This window comes from Prionailurus bengalensis, chromosome C1 (assembly GCF_016509475.1).
Source record: "Prionailurus bengalensis isolate Pbe53 chromosome C1, Fcat_Pben_1.1_paternal_pri, whole genome shotgun sequence".
Taxonomy (NCBI): domain Eukaryota; kingdom Metazoa; phylum Chordata; class Mammalia; order Carnivora; family Felidae; genus Prionailurus; species Prionailurus bengalensis.
In genome coordinates this window covers 64763309-64789950 of record NC_057345.1, presented here as the reverse complement: position 1 = coordinate 64789950, position 26642 = coordinate 64763309, and the positions used below count along the sequence as shown (strand labels likewise).

Below are 26642 nucleotides of genomic sequence, written 5' to 3'. Positions count from 1 at the left end.
CAAAAATGCTTTTACAAGGAACCATGCTTTATTTTGCTGCAGGCCTTTCTATCTATCTGTGAGGCAGAAAGTATTTATGAGAGCCCATTGCTGAACAGTGGTTCCCAATAGGAAGCTCCACTTTCCTCAGTAATAGGAAAATCTGTTGGAGGAAAACATGTAAGGAGCTAAAATCCAAGGGGTAAGTAAATGTGGAAGGCCAGGCTCCCTAAATGATAATTATTGATATAGAAATCTAGAGTTCTGAGTTAGAATGGCTTTCTGTGAGAGGAGAAAAACTGTGAGTCTGTTTGTGGGTAGTTAAGTTTAAGGAAATAACTCAGCTTAAAATTGATTATACAACTAAACTATGGTTAAAGAATGAACAAAAAATAAGGACATTTTCAAACATGCAAAAGCTGAATATTTTAAATCAATACACCTTACTTAAACAATGTCTAAAGGAGATATACTTCTTGAAAAAGGCAAAGGAGCTGGGAAAGAGGTCTGAGTGGTAGTAAAATGGTAGTTAATTTAACAAAAAATTGAGTATGTTTTACAATTATGATAACAGTGATGATGATAATTGGGGAAGTAAGATAAATTGAAGCACTAGTGTATTTAATAACAATAATACATAAGAAGGAGAGGAGGTGGTTTTAAAGTATTTTGAGGTTTTTTTGAGGGGGAGAAGAGTGTTAAGTTTTAATAGCTTTAGACAGCAAGTTATGTATGCATTTTACATTTTGAGAATGACCACTAAATTAATAGAAATAGAGGAAATAAGATAAAAATGGTACAGGAGAAAAAAAATGGAATTAAAAAAAAATCAATGTGGGGGCCACAAAGAAGTGAATGTGAAACAAGAAAAGGCAAAAAAAAAAAATAGAAATTACAAACTAAGAAGATAAGTAATTATGATTATGTTTGCTTATAACAATAAATTTAAATAAATTAATTTTACTCAATTTTAATTAATTTTTGTTTTTTAATTTAAATTAATTTTAAAAAAAGAGATTGCCAGGGACGCCCAGGTTTCTTCATTCAGTTAAGCATCTGTCTTCGGCTTAGGTCGTGATCTCACAGTTCATGAGTTCAAGCTCTGCACCAGGCTCTGTGCCAACAGCTAGAGCCTGGAGCCTGCTTCAGATTCTGTGTCTTCCTTTCTCTCTGCCCCTCCCCTGCTCACGCTGTCTCTCTCTCTCAAAAATAAATAAACATGAAAAAAACACAAAAACCAAACACATCATTATATTAGGATAAAAAGAAATCTAACTACAGACATAAAACATAATGACATTAAATAGCTAACAATAAAAGGATAACCAGGCAACTGCTAAGGAAAAAAAGCTTATATGACTGTATTAATATTGGACAAATAGACTTAAGGAAAAGGCATTAGGAAGCATAAAGAAGGTAACTAATGATTAAAAGTTTAACTCATTATCGGGGCGCCTGGGTGGCTCAGTCGGTTAAGCGGCCGACTTCGGCTCAGGTCATGATCTCGCGGTCCGTGAGTTTGAGCCCCGCGTCAGGCTCTGTGCTGACAGCTCAGAACCTGGAGCCTGTTTCGGATTCTGTGTCTCCCTCTCTCTGACCCTCCCCCATTCATGCTCTGTCTCTCTCTGTCTCAAAAATAAATAAACGTTAAAAAAAAAAATTAAAAAGAAAATAAAAGTTTAACTCATTAGAAAGTTTAAAAGCATGTTAACTCAGTTACTTAATAACATAACTATATTTTTTTAATTTACATACTTGAATTTCATAAATTCACCATTGTAGACAAAGATTTCAACATCACATTATAAGAATTTTTTTTTTTAGAAAATGACAAATGATTTCCCCCCAAGTTTTTAAAATTAAAGATATGAGCAACATGATTAACAAGCTTGATCTGATAGATTCAGCAATTAGCAAACATTCTTCTGAATCCCAAATATAATTTTTTTTTTTGAGAGAGACAGAGACAGTATGAGTGTGGGAGGGGCAGAAAGAAGAGAAAGAATCCCAAGTAGGCTCTGCATTGTCAGCACAGAACCTGATGCAGGGCTTGAACCCACGAACTGTGAGGTCATCATCTGAGCTGAAACCAAGAATCAGACGCTTAGCCATCTGAGTCACCCAGGCGCACCCCCCAAATGTAATATTTTAAAAAGTTGACCCATAGTTGGCCAAAAATGCACATCTTAAAACTACAAAGTATTGGAATCTTACGGAACTTTTTTTTAATCACCATAGAATTGTTACAATCAATAAAAAAAAGAGAACTGTTTAAAATATATATGTGTAGAAATTCTAAAACATACTTTGAGTAATTCTTAGAATAAATAAAATATCAATGTAAATTAAAAAAACAGAAATGAGTAATAATGAAAATATTAAACATCAAAAGTAGTATATACAGTTTCTGATTTTGGATAGGATGAAGTAATTCACAACAGGCTTATGATCCCACCAAGAACAACTAGAAAAATCAGGCAAAAATAATATTTTTAAGGACATCAGAGAAGTACAGAAGCAATGAGAACCAAGAAGCTAAAAATCTAGATTTGGGAAAACTTCTCAGAGGTGAGCTGAAGATCTGTAGCCACTTTCCACTGGGTTAATTTACTGATTTGCGGAGTAGGACAGAAATTGAGAATCTGAGTTTGGTCCAGGAAGTGGGTCATTGTTTGTGGATAGAGAAACCAGAATTTTTGGTGATTGTTTGAGGCTAGAGTGACACAGTTGTCACTCAATCACAAAACCAGTTTCCCTTTCAAAATATTTCTCTCATGTTCTGAAACTAAGGTAAACCTAACTGCTAAGCAGGAAACCTCTTGAAAACTAGAGCTGAATTTATTAGTTTTGTAATTTGAAGAAGATAAAGATCTTAAGGGTGAGAGCTCCCAAGGAACATACCAGCTGAGGGATGACAGTTATGGGGATGGTAGTGAATTGACACATAATTTATAGTTACTTTTCCCATTGGGTACACTTACTGATTTTCAGTGCAACAGGAACAGAAATTGGCAAACTATAGCCCATTGGCCAAATCTGTCCAGCTGTCTGTTTTTGTAAATAAAGTTTCATTGGAAAACAACCATATTTATTCCTTCATTCATTTACGTATTGTCCATAGCTGCTTTCATGCTATAATGGCAGAGTTGAGTAGTTTTGACAGAGACTGTATGGCTAAAAAGCCTGAAATACTCTCTGGTCCTTTACAGAAAAATGTTGTTCACTTCAACATTAGAGGAATCTAGGTTTGGCCTCTGATAAGGGTCACTTATGGGGACAGAGTGACCAGTATAGCTTTTGGCAGTTCAGTGGGCCTGGAGTCCCAGTTCTGAAGTTGCACAGGATAAGGGACAAAAATCTAAGCCAGAAACCTTTCAAAAGCATGGTGGAATTTTCTGTAGTCTACTAAAGACCTGCCAGGCGTCAGTTTAAACCTTGAATGTCTTTACCATAAGATAGGGACAAATTAGAGGTAAAATGAATCTTAACAAAATTATAAGGCAGTCTTAATTCAACTCAATCTCTGGTTAAATGGAAGTGATCAGATCACTACTCTCCAGCTGCCTAGCAGAGGAAAATGTGGATTTTTTCAGTTGGTAAATAGCATTGTCAATAGGTTTTTTATTTTTAATTATGAAGTGTCCTATATACCATCAATCAAAAATTAGGTGCATATAAGACAGGACACTATGACCATATACTAGCAAAAACAAAACAAATCATAATATAGAAGCAGATCCAGAAGTGATCCAGAACTTGGAGTTAGTAGGTAAGAACCTTGCAAGTTCATATTAACCATGTATTTAATATGTTTAAGAAAAAAGGAAAAATAATTCTTGAAAACAGATGAAAGATAGAGAAACACCAGAGAATATGAATATATATAAAACAAGTGAACATTCTAAAATTGAAAAATGTAGTGTCTGAACTAAAGAACTCAATGAATGGCTTAATAACAAATTAGATATATCAGAAAACAGGATTAGTGTACTTGAAGACAAGTCAATAGAAAATATCCATGCTGAAGCAGAGAAAGGAAGAAAGAAACAAATAGAAAAGAAAGTAAGAAACATAGTAGATTCAGTAAAATGCTATAGCATGTATAGCGTCTTAGGGGACAGATTGATAATAGAGACGAATCAATAGTTAAAGAGATAATGAGCAAAACTATGGAAACCCTTCAAACCACATTCATCTAACTCTGCTAACCCTAAGCTAGATGAACCACAACTTGGCACATCAATGCTGAAAAATCATAGAGGAAAATCTTAAAAGTCCATGAGAGAAGAAAGGACATTACCTTTAATACTGACATAAACAGTAGAAACCAAAAACAATAGAATGACATGTTTAAAGTGCTGAAAGGAAGAAAACTTCTAATCTGTAATTCTTTACACAACAAAAGTATCTTCCAAAAATGAAGGTGAAATAAGATGTTTTCAGACAGATAAAACAGGAGATTTGTTGCCAGTGCACCTGAGCTAAAATATAAATAAATGGAGTTCTTCAGCCAGAAATAAAATGGTCTTAAAGGGAAACAGAGAAATTCAGTAAGGAGTGAAGAGAGTCAGAATAGGTCAATATCATTTAACATAATCTCATATTATTGAGACAAAAACAAAAACAAAAACAAAACTCATTGAGTTAAAAATATTTGTAGTATTAAAATATATAATAATAATAATACAAAAGAGGAATAAATGGAAGTATAAAATGCTATTCTTATTGGAGAAATGGTAAAAGTAATCAGCTTGATTAGACTAACAAGTCAAAGTTGGGCGTTCTAATGTCCCAGGTAACCACTATAATGTAAATATATGTATCACTATCACGTTAGTAAGGGAAAAGAATTAATAAGATATTTGGTTAATTCAAAAGAAGAAAAGAAAGAAAAAGTAACATCAAAAAGATGGGAAATAGAAAATAGTAGTTAGAAATCCAGCTATATCAGTTATGAAATTAAAGATAATTAGACCAAATACCCCATTTGAAAGAGTAGGTGGTCATATTAAATTAAAAACAAAACCCCAAAATGTGCTGTGTATGTGAAATTCAGTATAAGAGCACAGGATCACTTGGAATGTGGCTAAAGTTATATTTAGAGGGAATTTAGGAAAAAAGTAAGTAAAAAAATAGTTGCTTTTTTTTCGGTTGTAAAAAAAAAAAATGTACCTTCTCCCAACAAACTGCCAACTTAAATGTCTTTTTACCTCTGGTATCTATCAGACACGTGTGGGGCTGACATCTATGAACAGAATAAAAAAGAAAGCATGCTACCTAACTCATTTAGTGGAACTAGTTAATTTTAAAACCAAACTAGATAAGAGGAGTATGAAAAATTATAGTGCCAGCCTCACTTATGATCACAGATGTACAAATCTTAAATAAAAGTCACATCCAGTGATGTATAAAACAAAAATACTTCCTGACCAAATGGAAGTTCTTAAAATTGAGAGAATGGCTTAGGATTTAAAAATATATTAATGTATTTCAACATATTAATATGTTAAATGAGAAATATTTTATAATTGTTTCAGTTGATACAGAGAAAACATTTGATGAAAATTCATCAATCAGCGATGAAAAAAAGCAACATGACTGAAAAATAAAAAGGAGCTGCCTTGACTTAATAATGGCCATGTATCTAAAGCCACCAACAAACATTATACTTTAGAGTGAATCTTTAGAAGCATCTCAATGACATTCGGACAGAATAAAGATGCATGGCTATAATTTCATCAATTGATCATTTGTAGAGGAAGTCCCAACTAATACAGAGAAGACAAGGGAAAAGATAGCAGGTGTAAGAATCAGGAAGAGACAAACTTTCCCTGTTTTTTTTTTTTTATAGACTATATAATAGAAAATCTAAGAGAATCTATCATTCCACAATTATTAAACTCAGTAAGAGTATAGGGGTGCCTGAGTGGTTCAGTCAGTTGAGTGTCCGACTTTGGCTCAGGGCATGATCTCACGATTTGTGGGTTTGAGCCTGCGTTGGGCTGTTGTTTGTTGGCACAGAGCCTGCTGTGGATCCTCTGTCCCTCTCCCCCACTTGTGCACACACTCTCTCTCTCTCAAAAATAAACATTCAAAAAAAAAACCACACACTTGAGTAGAGAAATAGTAGGGAAAGATGACATGCTACCCAAAGCTTAGAAAATAAAAAAAGGATCGATAAAGTTTACTGCAACAAATTAAAATATCATATATAATAAAAATGTAAGCAAAGTTAAGAGAAAGTGTGAATGAAATTATTTGTGACATGTATGTCAAAGAACTCTATCCAGTTTATGTAAATAAATCTGCACATTGATACAAAAAAAAAAAAAGACAGGCCAAATAGAAAAATGACCAAAAGAAATATATTTGGAAAAGAGGAAATACTCTTGTGCAGTAACCATTTAGATATGTTTTTAAAAGGTAAATGTAAATTAAAACAATGAGATACTGTTTTAGAATATTAAGTGGTGATGATGGAGGGAAATGGGAACTTACACATTTCTGGTGGCAGGATAAATTGATATAGTTCCTTTGCATTGCAATTTGGTTGTTTCTAGCAAAATTTAAAAGTGTGTAAGTTATGACCCAGCAAGTCCCATCTTTAAATAGTTACTCTAAAACAGGAGTTGGCAAACTTTTCCTATAAAGGACCAGATAGTAAATATTTTAATCTTTATAAGTCATACGGTCTTGGTTGCAAATACTCTGCTGTTCTAGTGCAAAAGCAATAACAGATAATACATTAACAGATGAATGTGTTCAAATAAAAATTTATAGACATTAAAATCTGAGTTTTATATGTTTCATTTGTCATGAATATTATTCTCTTTTTGATTTGTTTTTTTCAACCATTAAAACATTTACAAACCATTCGTATTCTTAGCTCACAGGACATACAGAAACAGGTGACATACCAGATTTGGCCTGTGGGCTGTAGTTTGTCCCTGCTGTAGAACATCTCTTGCACATGCAGACAGAGTAGCCTGGAAGGACATTTGTTGCAACATTATTTCTAGTAATATATAATTGTAAGCAGATGTCCATCAATGTTGGAATATCTAAATAAAATGGAGCATTTTCATATTATACCATATAGGTATTAACAGAAATGAACTAGGTTGTTAGTCATATTTATATGCTTGGATCTCAAAAACATAATATTAAATGAAAAATGCAAGTGACTGAATTATACATAGAATATAATTTATTCATGAAACTATTTATAGATATTCTAAATATTTTTCATGTATACATGTGTATATGTGAGAGCAAAATAAAATGACTAGAATAATACACATATAACTTTAGTTTTATGTGCCTTATGGAGTGCCTACTGCCAGGTATGTGCTCAATAATTTTGGCAGGTTTTCCTCTGACCACCCCCACCACTGCCATTTTAGAATTGCCTTTAACTCTACAAAGGTAATTCCATATGTATAAAAGTTAGATGGTTCTTCCCTGATGAACATGGATGCAAAAATCCTCAACAAGATACTAGCCAACCGGATCCAACAATACATTAAAAAAATTATTCACATGACCAAGTGAGATTTATACCTGGGATACAGGGCTGGTTCAATATCCGCAAAGCAATTAACGTGATTCATCACATCAATAAAAGAAAGGACAAGAACCATATGATCCTCTCAATAGATGCAAAGAAAGCATTTGACAAAATACAACATCCTTTCTTGATAAAAAACCTCAAGAGAGTAGGGATAGAAGGATCATACCTCGAGATGATAAAAGCCATATACAAGTGACCCAACGCTAATATCATCCTCAATGGGGAAGAACTGAGAGCTTTCCCCCTAAGGTCAGGAACAAGACATGGATGTCCACTCTCAACACTGTTATTCAACATAGTATTGGAAGTCTTAGCCTCTGCAATCAGACAACACAAAGAAATAAAAGGCATCCAAATCAGCCAGGAGGAGGTCACACTTTCACTCTTCGCAGATGACATGATACTCTATATGGAAAACACAAAAGATTCCACCAAAAAACTGCTAGAATTGATTCATGAATTCAGTAAAGTTGCAGGATATAAAATCAATGCACAGAAATCGGTTGCATTCCTATTCACCAACAATGAAGTGACAGAAAGAGAAATCAAGGAATCGATGCCATTTACAGTTGCACAAAAACCCATAAAATACCTAGGAATAAATGTAACCAAAGAGGTGAAAAATCTATACACTGAAAACTATAGAAAGCTTATGAAAGAAATTGAAGAAGACACAAAAAAATGGAAAAAGATTCCATGCTCCTGGATAGGAAGAACAAATATTGTTAAAATGTCGATACTACCCAAAGCAATCTACATATTCAATGCAATCCCTATCAAAGTAACACCAGCATTCTTCACAGAGCTAGAGCAAATAATCCTAAAATTTGTATGGAACCAGACAAGACCCCAAATAGCCAAAGCAATCTTGAAAAAGAGAACCAAAGCAGGAGGTATCACAATCCCAGACTTCAAGCTATACTATAAAGCTGTAATCATCAAGACAGTATGGTACTGGCACAAGAACAGACACTCAGATCAATGGAACAGAATAGAGAACCCAGAAATGGACCCACAAACATATGGCCAACTAATCTTTGACAAAGCAGGAAAGAATATCCAATGGAATAAAGACAGTCTCTTCAGCAAGTGGTGCTGCTGGACAGCGACATGCAGAAGAATGAACCTGGACCACTTTCTTACACCATACACAAAAATAAACTCAAAATGGATGAAAGACCTAAATGTAAGACAGAAAGCCATCAAAATCCTTGAGGAGAAAGCAGGCAAAAACCTCTTTGATCTCGGCCACAGCAGCTTCTTACTCAATATGTTTCTGGAGGCAAGGGAAACAAGCAAAAATGAACTGTTGGGACCTCATCAAAATAAAAAGCTTCTGCACAGCAAAGGAAACAATCAGCAAAACTAAAAGGCAACCAAAAAATGGGAGAAGATATTTGCAAATGACATATCAGATAAAGGGTTAGTATCCAAAATCTATAAAGAACTTACCAAACTCAACACACAAAAAGCAAATAACCCAGTGAAGAAATGGGCAAAACACATGAATAGACACTTTTCCAAAGAAGACATTCAGATGGCTAACAGACACATGAAAAAATGTTCAACATCACTCATCATCAGGGAAATATAATCAAAACCACAATGAGATACTACTTCATACCAGTCAGAATGGCTAAAGTTAACAACTCTGACAATGTCAGATGTTCGCAAGGTGCAGAGGAAGGGGAACACTTTGCACTGCTGGTGGGAATGCAAACTGATGCAGCCACTCTGGAAAACAGTATGGAGGTTCCTCAAAAAATTAAAAATAGAACTACCCTATGACCCAGAAATTGCACTACTAGATATTTATCCATGGGATACAGGTGTGCTGTTTCGAAGGGACATATGTACCCCAATGTTTATAGCAGCACTACCAACAGTAGCCAAAGTATGGAAAGATCCCAAATGTCCATCAATGGATGAATGGATAAAGAAGAAGTGGTATATATATATACAATGGAGTATTACTCAGCAATCAAAAAGAATGAAATCTTGCCATTTGCAACTACGTGGATGGAACTGGAGGGTATTATGCTAAGCGAAATTAGTCAGAGAAAGACAAATATCATATGACTTCACTCATACGAGGACTTTAAGATACAGAACAGATGAACATAAGGGAAGGGAAGCAAGAAGAATATAAAAACAGGGGGACAAAACATAAGAGACTCTTAAATATGGAGAAAAGGGTTACTGGAGGGGTTGTGGAAGGGGGGATGGGTAAATGTATAAGGGGCATTAAGGAATCCACTCCCGAAATCATTGTTTCACTATATGCTAACTAATTTGGATGTAAATTAAAAAAAAAAATTAAAAACCACTGAGAAAAAAAATAATGACATTAAAAAAAAAAAAGTTAGATGGTTCTGTGAACTTTTGGAAAGCCTGCCCACAACTTTTGCCAGACAAGAGGTTACTTCTGAAGTCCCTCAGTGAGAACTAGAGCTTTGTTTTTAGGGATTTTGTTAAAACCACTTTTCTGAGTTGCTCAGGAGGTATTCTTTTTTTAACTGCTATGTGGACTTTTATATCATACTGCAAGCTGACAGGAAATAAGATGCATTTCAACAGTTGAGCCATAATTTAATGTAGCCTTAGTTTTCTTAGGAATTAAGTTTCTGTTCTCTACTTCACATTATGTTTCTTTCCTCTGCTTCATCATCTTCCTTGTGCCTCTTCAAAGTAAGTAATATACAACGTTATGTTTTAATATCTTCTTTCACAAGTTTTTAGTTTGATAATTACAAGAACGGTGATGCTACAAACTTGGGAGGGGATTTCATTTCAAGGAAATGATACATTAGATTATTGTCTCATTGTATAACCTGTCTTCACGAAAATAATCTTCATTGACTCTTGGGACCTTTCTGGAGTTGTAATAGCATTTCATGTTTGTCTCTATTGACCAATACATTTGAGTTCTTTTCTCCCTCAGAGTATCTCTAAATGTTCAAGAATGTCATAGTGCCCCAGGTTTGTCAGGTATATCTTGCACAATATGTGCTGTCAGTGATATGAATGCTTCAGCATTTTTAAGAATACAGTTTAGGGGGCACCTGGGTGGCTCAGTTGAGCGTCCGACTCTTGATCTCAGCTCATGTCATGATCCCACGGTTCATGAGATAGAGCCCTGGTCAGACTCTGCAGCTGATAGCACAGAGCCTGCTTGGGATTCTCTCTCCCCCTCTCTCTCTTCCCCTCTGTCTCTGCCCCTCTCCGCACTCTCAAAAATAAATAAACATTAAAAAAAAAATACAGTTAGAAGTGGAAATTTTTTCATCCTTTTTAAAAGACAATATTGTGTTAGGAAATTAGTTTCACTATATACGTTTAGTTACAAATAATTATTTTGAGATACCATGTTCAAGAGGCTATGCTAACTTGGCTAGCTTCCTGTTTTTGATGTTTTGAGAATTTCTTTGTGATTTTGGATTGCACTAGGTGATGTGTCTTGAATTATTTTATTGATCTTAATTTTTAGTTTGTATTTGGCATAGCACAGTGTCTATGCTTTCCTCTTCTTTTTGTCGAGTATATATCTGGTGTTTGAAAAGGTGCCTTGGTGTTCTGCTCACAGGAAGCAATGTCATTTTATACACAAATAATCTAATAAAGAATAAAGATTTCACCTGTTTCTGAATCAGATGGCCTCATAAATGGTCATAGTACATAATTTCACAGTATTATCTCAGGAGTGCTTGGAGAGCACAGAAAGATTTTTGAGGGCAGTGGGCATCAGTGACAGAGTAAAAGAACACAAGATGAAGGTTTGTAAAGACTAACTTTATAGATGTAAGAATTTTTCCGGCAGTTATTTTATTCAGTTACGTAGAGGATTTGGACAGTATTTTGATTTGAGATGGTTGCAACACTGTATTGGATCTAAAACCCTTTTGTGGTATAAATAAATTCCACTTACTATTTTCTACACAGTTTAAAAAAATAGTAAAGTAGGAGCGCCTGGGTGGCTCAGTCAGGTATGTGTCCAACTCTTGATTTCAGGTTAGGTGATGAGCTCACGGTATGTGGGATTAAGCCCCGTGTCAGGCTCTGAATTGACAGTGCAGAGTCTACTTGGGATTCTCTCTCTGCCCCTCCCCTTCTCTCTCTCTCTCTCTCTCTCTCTCCCCCCCCCCTCAAATAATTAAGCTAAAAAGAAAGAAAATAGCAAAGTAAAAAAAAAAAAAAAAAGAATACACAGCTTTTTCCATGCAGAAATTACTCACTTGTTAAGTTATTTAAGTAGATCTTAGTGAAGGATAGTAGAGAAATTATATCCTTTTAGGAGAGACTCAAAACATTAAAGGAATACTAGGATGGCTTTAAGAAAGAGACCTTACCATTTTGTTATAGAGAATTCCCACTTCCCTTAGGATGGCAGCCATATGTACATTGAAATTAGTATTTGTAGTTTTCTTACTTTCTGAATTACACTATAAGCATGAACTACTTGATCAGAGCCCTAAGCTCAGAGGATTTGGGAGATGGGGCTTTGAAAATGTGGGTGACCTTAGGTGACAATTTGGGGAAAGCACTAATTCTGAGAGAATGGAAGATACCTCATAAGGGTGGGGGTTTGTCCTTTGGAGGATTGGTGGTGAAAGGGAAGAAAGAAGCAGCTGAAGACAAGGGTCTAAAAGAAATAAGATAATTTTTTTTAGAAAGACAAATTCTGTACCCACCACCGCCACAAAAAGTACTATTTATTCAAGAGTGTACACTTCACTGTATTCACAGAGGAGGGTGCTCTTGAACTGAGAAACCTAATAAGCTAACTTACCTCTCTTCTCAACACAACTTGGTACTGATGATCCTGGAGAAAACAAGTACAGATAATCTTTAACAGAAAAAGAAGGCTGGGGTGCCTGGGTGGCTCTGTCGGTCAAGCGTTCGACTTCCGCTCAGTTCATGATCTCATGGTTTGTGAGTTTGAGCCACATCAGGCTCTGTGCTTACAGCTCAGAGCCTGGAGCCTGCTTCAGATTCTGTGTCTCCCGTTCTCTGCCCCTCCCCCCACCCAAAAGTAAATAAACATTTTTAAAAAAGAAAAAAAGAAAAAGAAGCCAGGAGCTGTATAAAGTTGCTATAAGAAAAAATTTAAATAACACCTTTTACACACGCACACACGGGGTGGGGGTAGGGAGAGAGAATGAAAGGAAAAATAAAAGAAAAGCCACAAAACAGAAGAAGCCTGAAGTACAACACTAGAACATGAATAGCCTATATTAAGCAAGCAATTGCATTATTGAAGAACACCGTGAATCAGAGTTCCAAAACTCACAACTAAAATGTACAAACAACAGGAAGATGTATGAAACAGGAACTGATTGAACTCTGGAAAGAAATCGACAGAAGACAAAAATCATTTTAGAAATGAAAACTAAATCAGAAGGCACCCAAGTGAAGATAGAAATTACCAAAAGTTCAGTAAGAGACATAAAGAATAGAAATGAAAGAGAGTCAAGGAAATGAAACTGAAATAGGAAAGCTAAAAGGATCAGAGAGAGAGAGTGATCGAGAAAATCCAATATATTTAGTTGAAGAAGCTGAACTAGAAAAGCAAATGGAAAATGAACAGAAATAACATTTAAAATGATAATAAACTTTTCTGAAATAAAAGGAGATCTTCATTTCTATACTGAAAGATCTCCTGTGTGCCTGGGAGAATTGATCTAGAACAACTGACTTAGCTATATCCTATGGATACATGGACACATAGATATGTATTAGACCTTAGAAGTATAAAAAAGACCAAGCCTCCAAGCCAAAACATAAAAATAATTTTAAAATTTAAAATATATCAAAAATGAAACTAGGAGCACCTGGGTGGCTCCAGTCAGTTGAGGGTCCAAATCTTGATCTCAGCTGAGGTCTTGATCTCAGGATTGGGAGTTCAAGCCCTGTGTTGGGCTCTGTGCTGGGCGTGGAGCCTACTTAAAAAAAAAAAATAATAATAAAGAAAAAATGAAAATAATTAAAATTGAAAGAAAATCAGCTTTGATATCACACTTCTAGCAACGTATAAATTAAGAAAATGATGGAGAGACATTTTTAAGTAGTTAAAAATGAGAAATAATTGTAATTTGTTGTGAAACATTAAGTAAAACACTTCTAAGTCCATAGTGATAAGTGATAACCAAGAGTTCTTGTGAATTGTGCTTGGAATGACTTTTTAAAAATGTCTTGCAGTTATTAAGAAAATTTTCAAACCTACCCTTGGTTGATGCATACTAAAGTGTTTGGATGTGAACTGTCATATCTGCAACTTACTTTCAAATGTTTCAGAAAAAAATAAAACAATAACAAAAAATATATAGAAATATGTCTGGAATTTTTCATACCAACTATTTGACATTTTTAAAAAGTCATTCAAAGCAAATTGCTAGATTTCCAATATTTTTGTATCTTTTATATTGAGAGACATTTTGTGAATGAAATGTATTCCATCTTATATATTGTTACTTTAGATTTTTGGAATAAACAGGAACGAGTGCCTTTTTCGTATTTGTATGTACTCTTAGAAGTACTGAAATGATTTAATCTTTATTCATTTGTTTCAGCAGATATTTATTGAAATTGTAGGAATCAAGGCAGTGGCACCAAACTGTATTGAGTATTCATTGTATTCTTCCCCTCCACAGACACACAGTAAAAAAAAAAAAAAAAAACAAACAAATACAAATATATGTCGATTTCACTTAGAAATCTCTTTGATGATGAAGGAAAAAATTTGAGTTGAGTGATTTTATGATTGAATTGTGGTAGCTATTTATATATCCTTGCTACAAATCCTTTTTGAGATATACGATTTGCAAAAATTTTCTCCCATTCTGTAGGTTGTTTTTTCACTTTCTTGAAGCACAGAAGTTTTAAATTTTGATGATATTTGATGTATCTATTTTTCTTTTGTTGCTTGGTATGTGTTTTATATACCTAAAAATGTAGATAGGCTTTTTAAATATACATTGTGAAATTGAACATTTTAAAATAATGGGGTTTTGATAATGGACTTTTTATTTTATTTTATTATTATGTATTTTATTTTATTTTATTATTATGTATTTTATTTTATTTATTTATTTATTTATTTTTTTATTTAAAAAAAATTTTTTTTTTCAATGTTTATTTTTATTTTTGGGACAGAGAGAGACAGAGCATGAACGGGGGAGGGGCAGAGAGAGAGGGAGACACAGAATCGGAAACAGGCTCCAGGCTCTGAGCCATCAGCCCAGAGCCCGACGCGGGGCTCGAACTCCCGGACCGCGAGATGGTGACCTGGCTGAAGTCGGACGCTTAACCGACTGCGCCACCCAGGCGCCCCTATTTTATTTTATTTTTAATTGTGGTAAAATGTGTTAGTCTGCTAAGGCTGCCATCATGCAGCACTATAGACTGGGTAGCTTAAACAACAGGAATTTATTTTCTCACAATTCTGGTGGCTAAAAGTCCAAGATCAAGGGGTTGGCAGGACTGGTTTCTTATAAAGCCCTTTCTCCTTGAATTATAGATGGCCATGTCTTCCCTCAGTGTCTTCACTTGGTCTTTACTCGGTCGGCCTGTGTCTTAATCTCCTTATAAGGATGTTATCACACTGGATTAAGGCCTACCCTAATGACTTCATTTAACCTTAATTACCTCTTTAAAGACCCTGTCTCCAAATCAGTCTTATCTTGAGGTACTCGTTCAACATACAAATTTTGGAAGGATACAGTTCAGCCCATAACATAAATGTGACATAAAATTTACCATTGTAATCATTTTTAACTATCCAGTTCAGTGGCTAAGTACATTAACATTATCATGTAACCATCGTCACTATCTATTTCGAGAACTTTTTCATCTTTCGATACTGAAACTACCCTTTATTTTTTTTAATCTTTACTATTATTTTTTATTTGAGAGAGAGAGAGGAGAGAGAGTGCCACGAGCAGGGGAGAGTGGGGGTGGGGGAGAAAGAGAAAGAGGGAGAGAAGGAATCTTAAGCAAGCTCCACACACAGCATGGAGCTCAGTGGAGCTTGATCCCACAACTCTGGGATCATGAGTTGCGCCAAAATCAGGAGTTGGACGCACAACCAACTGAGCCACCAGGCATTCCTGAAACTACCCTGTAAACAATAATTCTCTGTTCTCTCCTACTTTGCCCCAGCAATCACCATTCTGCGTTTTGTCCCTATAATGCAATGTTTTAAGACAATTTTTTTTTTTATCATGAGTGAGTCTTCAAAATTCCCCCAAATTAATTACTTTTATACTTATTCTGCAAGGTATACAGATTTTTATCTAGTTACGAGGTTCTTTAAGCTCTTAAATCATAGGCAAAATTTTGTCCTTATTTATATATCTGCCTATTTTTTGGGATAGGTTCCAGATTTCTCATCATCAGATTCCTTAATGGTAGCCCTAGAGACTCAGACTAGTCTCTTTGATTATTTTTCAAGATAAATCAAGGTTAAATTTTTAAAATTCAGTTTTTAAGTCGATAAGTTGCTGTATAATTTATAGATAAAAATGGGTGAATACGTTTAGTTCCTTTTATTTTGAAATCTGATGATTTCCTATTTCAAAAAAGGGTCAATTTTTTAAAAACATTTTTTCTAATTCTCTTCACTTGGGGAGATTTTATTTTTATTTCTACTGTGCACTTTACTATTTTATACTATATTAGGTCTTATTATGTCAACTCTGCATCTCATCGTAAGTGGAGATATTAAAGAAAATATTTTTCAATATAAAATAACAGCCTCTCAGTTATTGTTGTCTTCATTTTATCCACATATTCATTCAGCAAACATTTATTGAGTATTGTAAGTAAACACTGGATATACAAGAAAGACTAAGACATGGTTTTTGTCTTCAGGGAGGTCAAAGTGTGTCTTAAACAGGTTTAAATAATTATCTTTGCAGGAAGAGTAAACAAAGGAGGGATTGGTGGTTGGTCCAAACAGGAAACAGAATGGAGAGCATCAGAGAGGCATGGAGCTAAGGCCCACTGGCAGGTGGCCAGTAGTTGGGGATGTGGTTGACAACAACAGACCGTTACCTAGAGGAGGAGTTGCTGGACATGGAGGTTGAATGTGTTCTGAGCCAGGTTTTGAAGTCCTTTAAATACCATATTAAAAAGCACACCCTATAAATGGGAAATTCTTAAATAGTTTTAAGTCTCAGAGTAAAAGACAGAATCCAAGAATATTAGATAATGTTAACTAATCTTATTACATCATAATTAAATAAATGCAATTTGAATGTATTTATGGTTACATCATTTAAAAATTACCACTAGGTGGTTTTTCATAGGTTTTCATAAATACTAGTTATTTCAGAAACATTAAGTATAGATTTTTAATAGTTTTCATATTTGGCATATTTAGATATTTGCCATATTTAAAAATAGTATTTACCTTAGTCATGTGTTTTCTAACTCCTTTTTTCAGATATAAGAAAGAGTGGATGGATGAGGAACTAATGGAACCTCTGAAATATGCTGAACAACTTCCTGTAGCTCAGATAATACACCAGGTTTGCTTTCCATTTTATTCTTTTGAAAGAAACAAGATTTTTAATCTTTGAAAAGTAATTGCGTTTGTTAGGTTTTTCAGAATCAATGTGCTATAGCTGAAAGGCATTCCAGGCCATCTATCCCTATTTGGACTCCACCTGTTACAGTTGAAAGTCTCATTCAAAGCACAATATTAAGAGGCTACTTGCTGTGTATAGTGGAATTCTTATATAAAATACAGGGTAAAATCAGAATTATCTTTTGTTCATTACTTAACAACAAGACTTAATTTCAGAAAACTTTCATTTGAACCATTGTGTATAGTTCTTGTTAGTGACAAGGAGAAAGAGCTGAAAAATGGTCATTTGGTGTAATTTTTTTGAGTAGCTAAAATAAGAAAACAGTCTTTCCTTACTTCCTTCACCCTACCCCATTATCAGCTCTTGTAAAGTGTAATTCTAAATGTCATGTGGGCAGGTTTTGTTTTTTTTTTATCCCCAATTATAATGACTCTATCATCCCTTCTGCATAACTATATAATCTTAGAGAAGGCAGTGTGGTAGGTATTTAAACTAAGATTTTGTAGTGTGATTTTGATAGCATATAAAGTCTGGCTCTGCCCTGGACAGATCCTAATTTTAAATGGTCTGTTGACAAGAGACAAGAGGCATGGCCTTGAGAACTACCTGATTTTTCAGAATCTATAGATTAAAAGTCCTTAAAAATCGGAATGTGTCAGTATTTTAGTATCTGTTCATTATTATTATGAGCCTTTCCATATGTCTTTGTTAACCAAAAGAATTTTCACTTAGCTAATTTGGTTTGATTAGAAGAAGTACTGGTTTGAGCTTATTAAAAGAAATAGGCTTTTACTTTTAAATGATGACTATAGAGATCTTTTCATTGACATCAAAATTTAATATTAAATTCTATGAGATATTACAAAAAAAACAAACAAACAGAAATTTGCTACCTTGGGAAGCCTATCTGTGTTTGGTAATCAGGTCCAGTTTATATGTCAGGAATTCCCTAGTGTTGTCAGAGCTTAAATGACCTAACAGCCTGCAAATGTCACATTTAAAATTCTGTCTTCATGCCTGACTCTCAGCATAAATGAATTAAACAGCAGAGCAGGCAGCAAGTCAATATGTTCTTAACAGTAAGAGTGAGCAATGAAACAGTTTGTGGTTTGTTCAGAATAGGTAAATAGAATCTGCCCAGAGCAGTTCACCTGGAATAAAATCTGAAACAGGAAACAAGAATTAACCTTTAGGATGGTTGACCAGATGAAATGTCAGTCATATTTTTATAGCATGAATGAACCAGTAAACTATGCTTTATGTAACAGCTGCATTTTGCTATTATACACTGTATGAATTCAAAGATGAAAATTTCTGACCCTGGTGAAAATTTTTATTGTGATATTTTTGGCAATATAAGAAGTTATATTAACTTTAACACTGAATTATAAACATTAATATAGAGTACCTGAAGTTATAAAATTTAAATTTTGAAGAAATTTGCATGATAAGTTTTTTTTTTTAATTTTTATTGAATAAGATTGTGTTCTCAAGGGGTAATCAGGAATGGACACTGTTAAACCAGGCTCTTATTTATTCTTCTTGTTATTTCCTTTTATTGACAGTACTACAATTGTAGGACTGTTACCATTATGTGTCCAAGCAATCTTTAAGAAATATATGAATTCTGTTGCTAGCAGTTCACTACAGGTGAATTATTTGAAAGCAGTTTCTTTCCTGTAAGAGAATAGTAATACATGTGATAATTAGGTTCACCCAGTCCCTCAAAAGCTTTTTAATCAGTACTATATCCAAATTATGGCATAATTGTTGTATATGTGTAACCTCTACTGTTAACTCTTCTTATACGATAAGTAACTATTTTCCTCTAATCTTGAATCACGCTTAATTTATGCCTGTTTTGGAGCATGTACCATTTCTGTTTGAAATAACATGCTTTATTCACATGCCTTTCATCATCTCTTATTTGAGATCTCTTATTTCAGGACACTCTTGATTTCTTGATATTCCTTTCAGCATCTTACCTTGTGCCATGTATACATTTACCCGAATGGCCAGATATGTATTTTTAATGGTTCACTGAGAGCCAGCAGCACCTCTTTTCCTTACTGCCAAGACATGAGAAGCCAGAGCCTCTCACTAGTAGCGTAGTTTAGAAGCTGTAGGAGAGGAGGCGCAGGGACAGGGACTGTAATATGAGGAGCAACGTGAGAAGTGGAAGAGAGAGTAATGGGTCTCAGTATTCTGAGTAATTTCTTGTGTACGTTACTTAAATAGCATTTTACAGTCAGGAGCTAAGTAAGATTCTCAGTGATGCCATTTTATACTGCCAAATAATTTCCATTTTTTAAGGGTCCTAGCAAATATAATAGTACATCTAGGTAACACAGAGATTCAAGTTATAAACAATAGAATTAATAAAAGAATCTGACAAGATAGCCAGATATAAGATAAGTAAAACTGATAGCTTCTCTGTATTTACAGTAAGCACAAAGAATGGAAATGGAAAAAAATTTCTTTCACAACAGTGAGAAAGAACTATAAAATACTTAGGGGGTACCTGGGTGGCTAAATCGGTTAAGCATCTGACTTAGGCTCAGGTCATGATCTCATGGTTAGTGAGTTCGAGCCCAGCGTTGGTGTCTTTGCTGACAGCTCAGAGCCTGGAGCCTGCTTTGGATTCTGTGTCTCCTTCTCTCCGCCCCGCCCCTGCTCATGCTCTGTCTGTCCGTCTCTCTCTCTGAAAAATAAACATGAAAAAAAATTTTTAATAAAATTTAATTAAAATACTTAGGAATAAATCTAACAAGTAAAGCACAGGACCTGTATAATAAGAAATAGAGAAACACACCATGCTTCATAAACAGAAAGGCATACCAGTACTTGGTGGGTGCAGGGAACTTAATACCATAAAAGTAAAATTAGCAATTATTTCTTCCAAATTAGCAATCCTAATTAAAATGGAAGCAAAATGACTTTTTTAATGTTAAGAAAAAATTGACCACATAGTGGTCATGTGGAAGAACAAATGTCTAATAATAGCTAAAAGGGAGATGACCTTACCAGAACACAGCCACTTGAATTAGACACACATGGTATGGACAAAGGAATAGACAAATGGATTAGTGGAATACAATGGTGGAGTGTCTTTCAAACTTCATTCATTACAATTCACAGTAAGAAATGCATTTTACATGCATTATGACCCTTGATGTATGTGTTTGTGTTAGAAATAAAAATTTCATGATATATTTACCCTCATTATATATGATGCATACTGATATTTTGTTTTTCTATTTTATATTTTTAAAAGTCCAAATAAAGCCTACTAAGTTGATTTTAAAAGCAGCAACTAGTCCTGACCTGTGATTTGAAAGATATTAAAATAGATAATCCAAAGAAAAAATTCATTTTATTTCATTATTTAATATATGATTAAGACGATATATCATTTCAGTAGAAAACTGCTTAAATTTCTAATTCATACTGTATATGATGTAAGTTTTCTATAGATTAAAGACTTAGAGTAAAATAAATAAAAATTTTAGAAGAAAATCTAGGCAACTGCATTTTAATCTGGAAGTAAGGTAGAATGTTTTAATGAACACAAAACCCAAAAGATATGTTCAGCTCCATAAAAATAGAATATTGTGTACAACACAAAATACCACAACATTAAAGGACTAATGTTAGAATCAAGACAAAATGTTTACAAAGAAGACAAAAGTAAATTAGTTAATATCCAAAATATACACAAGACTCTTAGAAGTTTATAAAAGCAAACAAAACAACTCAGTAGACAAAAAAGACGAAAGAGATGAAAAGCAATTCAGAGAAAACAAACCTAAATTACCAATGGACCAAAGGAAAGAGTCTCAAACTCAGTAAGGAAGTGCACATTACAAAGTCAGTGAAACGATTTTATGTCCTTCAAATTGGCAAAAATTAAAAAGACACTTTAGAAAAACGGTTTGACAGTTCCTCAAAAGGTTTAAATGTAGAGTTACCATATGACCTGGTGATTCCAACCTAGGTATATAAAAACATACATCCACACAAAAACTTATACAGCAGCATTATTCATAATAGCCAATAATTTGTGGAAACAGCCCAAATGTTCATCAACTGATAAATGGATAAGTAAAATAAGTGTTTCCATACATGGAATATTATTCAACGATAAAAGGGAATGAAGTACTGATATATGCTACAACATGGATGAACCTTGAAAGCAGTATGTTAAGTAAATGAAGCCAGTCATAGAAGACCATATATTGTATGGTCTCATTTGTATGAAACGTCAAGAATAGGTTAATTTATAGAGAGAGAAAGTAGATTAGTGGTTGCCTAGGACTGGAATGAGGTAGGGAAATGGGGACTCACTTCTGAATGGGTACGGGTTTCATTTTTTGGAGTGACAAAGTTGTTCTAAACTTAGTGGTAATCATTGCAAAGCTCTGTGAATATACTAAAACTGTTGAATTGTACATGTTAAAAGCACAAATTTTGCATTGGCTGAATCATATCTCAATAAAGGCATTTTAAAAATTAAAAACGTCCATTTCTGGCAGAGACGCTAAGAAAAACGTATGTGTATACCTTGTTGCTAGATACCGAAATCATTTCTTTTTATAAGGTCATCTTGTAACATCTCTTCACATTAAATATATACAGTATACCCTTCAACCTAATGGTTCCACTCATGACAATGTAGCCTGTACTACTAATATATAAATAAAAGTACTAGCGTATAAGAATCTTAGTACAGCAACATTTATATCAGCCTTGCATGTGGCCACAACATACTGGAAACAATGTGAATGTTCCTCAGCAGAGTTGATACAGTGTGTATGATTTTTAGAAGACACAATTTGGTAAAGCAAATATATATTTTTTCCATATTTTCTGATAATTAGATGTATTTTCATATCAACTGACCTCTTTCCTTTCCTCTTGGCTATTGATAGAAAGTTTAATCTAGTCATTCACACCCTGGATTTACTCCTTCTTCCACTCCTTCCTGGGATGATGAAATCACAGTTTAGGTAATAGGGACTAGTTGATATAGCTTCATGGCGCTGAGAGATTCAAAGTGTACCGACTGACGTATACTGTTACATTGTGTTGTTTGGGAGTGGCGTCACTCCCTCTGGTCATCACTGAGGTGGTTGATGTGCACAGCACATCTGTTAATCCTTCCTAAGGATTGTGCATGGTTGCAGAGTGCTAACAATGGTAGAGGAAGAGATCTGAATTGACAGTGGGAAAGACCAGCTCCTTATTTGTTGTCATTCCTTTTCTATCTTTTTAACCGTCTTCCCACCTTTCTTCCTCTTCTTTCTTGCCCCTGTTTCCTTCTGAGTCCTGTAAGCTAAAGTTACATACATTCTTTGCAAATGTTGGTGAAGTTTGTTAGTATTTTCATTGGACAGTGCATTAAATGCAGCGTCTGATACATAGTAGACACTGGACAAGTATGGTGACTATTGATTATTGAATTTAAGGGTCTTGACATGCTAAGAAGCTAAATGAGTTAAGGGATCTCCAAAGGTCACTAAGAGGTAGCTTGTTGGCAGACCTATTTATGATTTTCAGGTTCCTTTCATAGCCAACAATGGTGGTATTGATTAAACATGTCTGAGTACATATGTAGATTGTAAGATTCATTGTATTAATAATTTAGGCATTCTAGTGCCCTACAACAAAATTTTAAAAGTACAAATCATAGGAAAATATAAATTGCAGGGGTGGCTCAGTGGCTCAGTTGGTTATGCGTCTGATCTCAGTTTTGGCTCAGGTCATAATCCCACAGTTTCATGAGTTAGAGCCTCACATCTGGCTCTGTGTTGGCATCAAGGAGCCTTCTTGGGATTGTCTCTCTCCCACTCTCTCTGCCCCTCCCCTGCTCACTCTGCCTAACAAAAAAAAAAAAAAAAAAAAAAAAGAGAGAGAGAGAGAGAGACAGAGAAAACGTATAAATTGCAATTACTGATATAAGGGGCATTACTATATAGGAAACTACAACTAATCCTTTTAAGGATTTATGAAATTTGTTAGGACTTAAAAATATTATGAAGAAATAGAAAAACACACACAAAGAAAGTAGTTTGGTTAACCTTGTGTGCTTATATTGATAATTTCTCTTTAAAGGTGATTATTTTTCTCTTAATTTGTTTACTAGGAAAGCAGGTATAGAACTATGTTACTGAGGCAGATATGGAGAGAAATGGATTATTTTCCCATATAAATTATTTTATATTTATGTCACTAATATTAATTTTAAAGTTGAACCACTTCAAAAATAGCCTAAATTTAAGATTAAGATTGAAATAGGGGTTAAGTGGCTGACTCTTGATTTCAGCTCAGGTCATATGATCTCACATTTCGTGAGTATGAGCCCCACACTGGGCTCTGTGCTGATAGTGTGGAGCCTGCCTGGGATTCTCTCTCTGTTACTCCCCAACTTTCATGTACGCTCTCCCTCTCAGAATAAATAAATAAGCAAAAAAAAAAAAAAGAAAAGAAAAAGATTTGAAATATATGACTATGCTATGGTACATTCATTTCACTTTAGTTTGTAAAGGTAAGTTGAATTACCACCACGTGGAGTTTAGTGAATGATAAAATAATGACAACTAAGGATTTAAAAAAATAATCAGAAAAAAAATTAAAATTAAAATTAAAAAAAAATAATCAGACACAAAGTCTTTCCAAAAGAGAAATTTGTATGTAGTTAGGAATGTATATTAGCATAGTCTCAAATACAGATGTTACTTAAGGTTGCTTAGAAGTAAAATATTTTAGAAATGTACTGAAAAATGAAAAGGTCAGTAATGAATGAATATGTGTAATTTAACTAATTATAACACTTTTTTTTAGTCTCATCTAGTTAGGCATGTGTTTTATTTTTTAAGATTGTGTGTCGAGAATCAATTTTAGTTAGCCCTGGCAGATATTAAAATATCTAGGCCTATACTGTTTAGATATACAGAATGACACTATTGCAAAAATGTAGGTGAGTCTTATGCATAGAATAAGTAGTTCACCTAGCTATCCTAGAAACCTCAGTCTGTATCGAGATTATACAAATGGTAAAGGTCCCATCATAGACCAGTGGGAAATTAAAGAACTATTTAATAAATGATGCTAGGACAGTACAAAAGTATTTGGGGGGCGTTAGATTCTTGCTTTATAACACATGGAAGAAGCAAATTCTAATCAGATTATAGATCAATACAAAAAATGGAAAATACCAAAATAATGAAAAAGTATACTGGTAAATATTTGTAGGTAAGGACTTTCTAAGCATGGAACATTATGAAAGAAAATTGACATATTTGACTTTGTAAAATGTAAAAGTTGTGTGCATCAAAGTGAAAAGGCATATCTCAAGGTAGAAAAATATTTTCCTTACACAATTAACATCTTTAAATACCACTTTTACAACGTGATAAGGAAAAACACCTAGCACTCCAGTAGAAAAGGAGCAAAGAACTTACATAGACATGCCTCAACGTTGAAATAAAAATGGCTAACAAACTGACGAAAACTTGTTAATATTCATTAGTAATCTAAGAATTGTTCATTTCAACCATAAAGTACCACTTCAAATAATTTCTTATGGGGTGCCTGGGTGGCTCAGTCAGTGGTCCGACTTCGGCTCAGGTCATGATCTCACGGTTTGTGAGTCGAGCCCCACATCTGGCTCTGTGCTGACAGCTCAGAGCCTGGAGCCTGCTTCAGATTCGGTGCCTCCCTCTCGTTCTGCCCCACCCCTGCTCATGCTCTCTCTCTCTGTCTCTCTCTCTCAAAAATACAGTAAATATTTTAAATTTTTTTCTTTAATTTCTTATATTAGCAAAGACATGAAAAGTAGTAATAGTAATGACAAAGCACACGCGCTACTAGAGAGGAGTGTACATTGGCACAAATCATGAAAAATGTAATTTGTACTAAAATTTATAAATATGTTTATGAGCTATGTTTAAAGAACATGGCCAGTTGAGTGTATATGTTTATTCTCCTTCCTGAAAAATCCTGATAAAAGTGACAGTAAAGACATAAAAATATATAAACTCCAAAAGACAAAGAAAATGTAAGAGGAGAGAATAGCACACAAGAAGTAGTAAAAATTGGAAGAGGAAATAGAGTTGAACAAATGGTAACCAACTTAGCAGAATGGAAGAGCTGAGCCCTACTTCCATCATAGGGGAGACCTGTAAGAGCAAGCCAATTTGTACTGTAGAACCGTGGGAAAGCGGGCACCAGGCATATCAAAGGTTGGGTGCAAAAAGGAACTGCCAAAGTCCTCCTCCTCTTTAGTTCCCAGAACACTGGCATTTATGCGTATATACTATCAGGTAGAAGGTAGATAATTTCTGCCTGAATATACTAGTCTAATAGAGAATGTACATTTTGACATTTGCAGGATCCCAGTTTAATAGCCAAGTCCCACTGGTTTATCCCACTGGTAGGCCCAGTGGTTGATAAATGCTGCTGATGCATGATTGGTGTATTATTTTTTCACTCTAACTATGAATATACAACTAAGAATTATCAGACTTTTAAAGAATATCCTTATTTTGAAAGACAAAAATCAAAATAAGCAAATGGAAAAGAAAATTTAATCACCACGACCACCGCTTTAGAAAAAAATGAGAAGACATTTTATTTATGAAACAGGATACTATATAGAAAAGGAATATTCGGAAAACAAAGAAGAGCTCTTGGAAATTAAAACTATGAGAGTAGGGGCACCTGGGTGGCTCAGTTGGTTGAGCATCTGACTCTTGATTTTGGCTCAGGTTTTGATCTCACATTTGTGAACCCTGCATTCGGCTCTGCACTAGGTGTGGAGCATGCTTAACATTCTCTCTCCACCTACCACTTGTGCGCTCTCTCTCTCTCTCTCTCTCTCTCTCTCTCTCTCTCTCTCTCACATCTTAAAAACAAAAACAAGAACAAAAACAAAACCAACTATGAGAGTAGAAATAAAAATATCAACAGATATTTTTTTGAGGGCAAAAGTTGAGGAAATCTCTCAAAAGGTAGGACAAAGAGACAAAAGGGAAAGTGAAGAAAAAGGGTAAGAAAATTGGAGGAATAACTGTTGGCATACAATTCTATATGAGTCTCTCATATTTCTGCACATCTAGTGAGCAGAGATGCTTAGAAAGCTTTTTTTTTTATTTTTTTTTTAATGTTATTTATTTTTGAGACAGAGAGAGACAGAGCATGAATGGGGGAGGGTCAGAGAGAGAGGGAGACACAGAATCTGAAACAGGCTCCAGGCTCTGAGCGGTCAGCACAGAGCCCGATGCGGGGCTCGAACTCACAGACCGTGAGATCATGACCTGAGCCGAAGTTGGACACTTAACCGACTGAGCCACCCAGGCGCCCCAGAAGCTTTTTGTTCTAGACTATCTTGTCAAAGGTGTTTGTATAGTGAACAGTCTTGGAAGACAAATAGTGACTGTCTCAGGAGCAAAGGGCAGATTTGTTTGCTCTACAGTAAAATAAGGATAAGGTCTCCCTCTAGGGCAAAGTTT

At 34.6% G+C, this 26642-nt stretch overlaps 1 protein-coding gene across 1 annotated transcript in view; it reads left to right on the top strand.

Moving 5' to 3' along the window:
- Positions 1–26642, top strand: part of PIGK (phosphatidylinositol glycan anchor biosynthesis class K) — a 122013-nt gene that overhangs the window by 64426 nt on the left and 30945 nt on the right. The window contains exon 10 of the mRNA XM_043575306.1: positions 16989–17073. Within this exon, the coding sequence (XP_043431241.1) occupies positions 16989–17073 (85 nt within the window). The remainder of the gene's footprint in view (positions 1–16988; positions 17074–26642) is intronic.